This window comes from Perognathus longimembris, chromosome 18 (assembly GCF_023159225.1).
Source record: "Perognathus longimembris pacificus isolate PPM17 chromosome 18, ASM2315922v1, whole genome shotgun sequence".
NCBI lineage: Eukaryota > Metazoa > Chordata > Mammalia > Rodentia > Heteromyidae > Perognathus > Perognathus longimembris.
The window spans coordinates 39,592,289-39,596,206 of record NC_063178.1 but is presented as its reverse complement, the minus strand read 5'-3'; the positions used below and the strand labels follow the sequence as shown (position 1 = coordinate 39,596,206).

General features: G+C 44.6%; 1 protein-coding gene across 1 annotated transcript; it reads left to right on the top strand.

The window, feature by feature from the left end:
• Positions 1-1,242: 1,242 nt before the first annotated feature.
• LOC125366968 (zinc finger protein 709-like) lies at positions 1,243-2,697 on the top strand. Its single transcript, XM_048367642.1, has one exon. It carries the CDS (start codon positions 1,243-1,245, stop codon positions 2,695-2,697), a length of 1,455 nt encoding a protein of 484 aa, XP_048223599.1.
• Positions 2,698-3,918: the final 1,221 nt, after the last annotated feature.

The following is a 3,918-nucleotide window of genomic DNA, read 5'->3' as shown; positions in this document are numbered from 1 at the left end:
ATGCAATATAAAATAGACCAAATCCAATGATTTTTCCTATCCATGTGTCTGTCTATGTCTCTCTTTTCCTCTATGTGTATATTCTCTCTCTGACTCTCACTTTCTGTCTTCTTTTCTCTGTTCGTCTCTGTCTTACTGTCTCTGTGTCTCTATCTGTCTCTCTGTGTCTCTCTCTAGCTCTCTCTGTGTCTTTCTCTCTCTTTCACACACACACACGACTATCTGGAAATTAATTAGATTCTTCTGTTATTCACATCGTGCATGGAGCATGTCTGACACTTTCAAGCTGGGGATATGGAAGAAAAAAAATAAGTTGGTTGTTGTTTTTGCTTGTCTTGAGGCTTGAACTCAGGGCCTGGGTACTGTCCATCAGCTTCTTTTGCTCACGGCTAGCACTCTACCACTTCAAGAACAGCACTGCTTCCAGCTTTTTGTGAATAATTGATTGGAGGTAATAGTCTCATGGACTTTCCTGAACTAGCTGACTTTGAACCATGAACCTCAGAGCTCATCCATGTGGGTAGGTAGGATTATGGGCATGAACTATCAGTGCCCAGGTATAATATATTTTTGGCTAGGCTAAGTAGTCTAGCATTCTCATGTAGAGAAATGGCCATGGAGACGAATATGAACAATTGATGATCATGCTTCATCTTCCCACAGCAGAAATCTTTTTATCTTGAAGAATCACTTGACAGGAATGACTCAACAGAAACGAAGACTCACAGCCGTTCATTGACACAGAGTGTGCTAAAGGATGCAGAAGACATCTCCTGTGTTAGCCTACACCGGGGAGAGAACCAGCATGAATATTCAAGTACTCCTGAGCACCTGGAACACAAAAAAATTGATCATCAAAATGGCAATGGCATTATGAAGAATTCATTGGACATTAGACAATGCAGTAAGTCTCTCAAGGAAAACAGACAGTGTGACTGTGGTCTATGTGCTAAAGTCTTTGTTGAGAGCAATGAACGCTGTAAACACAATGTGACTCACACTGGATGGAAATCCCGTGGTTGTAGTTTGTGTAGGACAGCCTTTGTTCCTTCAAAGTTCCATCACCATACGACTGTACACGATGGAGACAAAGCATGTGAGGACAGTGACCTGGGGGATGTACTCGATCAATCCAGGGAGGTCATTTGGCAGGATGGAGGAGCCACTAGACAGGAAGTTGATGACAGCCACCTGTGTACTGCCCCCTCAATTCAGCCAAGTCACATCCAGCAACTGGAGGACATGCCCACTGTAGGAGGGGAAGATGAAGGTCCCCTCTGTGTGTGGGAAGCGGTCACTCAGCCATCTCATTCTGGAAATCAGGAAGAAGCACATGCCAGAAAGAAAGCACAAGCATGTTCTCCCATTGAGGAAGCCTCCCAAAGGCCAAGTGACCATAAGACACATAACAGAACACACACGGAAGAGAAACGGCATGAATGTCTCATCTGTGGGAAAGTCTTCAAAAGGCCAAGTGTCCTAAAGACACATAGCCTACTGCACACTGGAGAGAAACAGTATGAATGTCGCACCTGTGGGAAAGCATTCACTAGCCCATCTTCTCGTGCCGAACATGAGAGAATACACACTGGAGAGAAACCCTATGAATGTTACTTCTGTGGGAAAGCCTTCACTTGGCCTTCTCACCGTGCCTCACATGAGAGAATACACACAGGAGAGAAACCCTATGAATGTCACACCTGTGGGAAAGCCTTCCGTCACTCATTTCAACGTGCCGCACACGAGAGAACACACACTGGAGAGAAACCCTATGAGTGTCGCACTTGTGGGAAAGCCTTCCGTCAGTCATCTCAACGTGCCTCACATGAGAGAACACACACTGGAGAGAAACCCTATGAATGTCACACCTGTGGGAAAGCCTTCAATCTCTCATCTGATCGTGCAAGACATAAGAGAATACACACTGGAGAGAAACCCTATGAATGTCGCACCTGTGGGAAAGCATTCGCTATTCCAAGGTACTGTGCCAAACATGAGAGAACACACACTGGAGAGAAACCCTATGAGTGTCGCACCTGTGGGAAAGCCTTCAGTCTGCCATCTGTTCGTGCAAGACATGAGAGAATACACACTGGAGAGAAACCCTATGAATGTCGCACCTGTGGGAAAGCATTCACTAGTCCAAGGTACCTTGCCACACATGAGAGAACACACACTGGAGAGAAACCCTATGAGTGTCGCACCTGTGGGAAAGCCTTCAGTCTGCCATCTGTTCGTGCAAGACATGAGAGAATACACACTGGAGAGAAACCCTATGAATGTCGTACCTGTGGGAAAGCCTTCTGTCGGTCATTTCACCGTGCCACACATGAGAGAATACACACTGGAGAGAAGCCCTATGAGTGTCGCACCTGTGGGAAAGCCTTCAGTCTGCCATCTGTTCGTGCAAGACATGAGAGAATACACACTGGAGAGAAACCCTATGAATGTCGTACCTGTGGGAAAGCCTTCTGTCGGTCATTTCACCGTGCCACACATGAGAGAATACACACTGGAGAGAAGCCCTATGAATGTCGCACCTGTGGGAAAGCCTTCAGTACGTCATCTTCCTGTGTTATACATGAGAGGACACACACTGGAGAGAAACCATATGAATGTCGCACCTGTGGGAAAGCCTTCACTACGTCATCTTACTGTGCTATACATGAGAGGATGCACACTGGAGAGACGCCCTGAGAGTGTCACTTCTGTTTTTTTTTTTTTTTTTTTGAGTGTCACTTCTGTGGGGAAGTTTTCTGTTATTCCTCCAGCCTATTTTACCATAAGAAAGTACACACTAGAGAAAAAGATGGTGCATGTTATGAGTGAGTGAAATCACTCAGTATCTCATTTAAGCCTTGCCAGGATGAGAGAGCAATCACTAAAATGCAACCTGTGTGTGGAAGGTTTTGGTACACCCTGTAACCTTGGAAAGTAAGAACAATCCTCCCGGAGGGAGAACTCAGGAGCCTCATCTGTGTGGGAAAGTCTACAGTCAGTCAACTCATCTAAGACAACACCAAAGGACATATACTAGGCAGAAACCACCCATAGAAACCATCTTTGTGAGAGGCTTTAGGCCTGATTATCCGCGGGGGAGAAAAACTATGAACATCGCAGCTCTGGGAAAGCCTTCAGTCATCATGGAGAGTTGGCTCCCTCAAAAACAAACAGTGGAAAGAAACCATGAGTGTCACTCGTGGGAAATCTGTGAACTGATCTACTCCTCTTATGTAGACTCAAACATTGCACAGTGATGAGAATCCACAAGAACATTTTTCATGTGAGAAATCCTTCTGTCTATTGTCAGCCCTTCAATGTCATGTGGGAATACAAAAAGGAAAGAATATATCTGGGTGGGGTATTATATCTTGCTTGTATATTATGCACATAAGAACTATGACTATGACTCAACCTTTAGTGAAAATTTATATATGATGACCTAGAACAAGAAAAGCCACCTAGAGACCCAAACTCAGTTTGGCAAGTCAGTCCCTATGCACAAACATATTTAAAGATGTATGTGTGTAATCTGCTTGGATTCTAGCGAATGTAAGAGTCTGTAGTTACAATGAATGTTAGTTTCAAATACCCTAAGGGCCTTAGAAGGAAGGAAACTCTTAATCCATCCTTAATGGAGAAATGTTTCCATCTATGATGTTTTTGTATGTGTGTTTGGGTTCCTTGTTGGTCTTCTGGCTTGAACTTGGTGTGAGGGCTGACAACTATCCTTTAGCTCTTTATTCTCTAGGCTAGCACTCTATCATTAGAGCCACAGCCCCAGTTCTGCCTTTCTAGGCTAACTGGAGACCTTGCCTGGCCCAGCTGGCATTCAATTTGGATCTTTAGATAATCAGCCTCTTGAGTTGCTAGGATTACAGGCATGAGACACCAGCATTGGGATACAATGTTATTTGT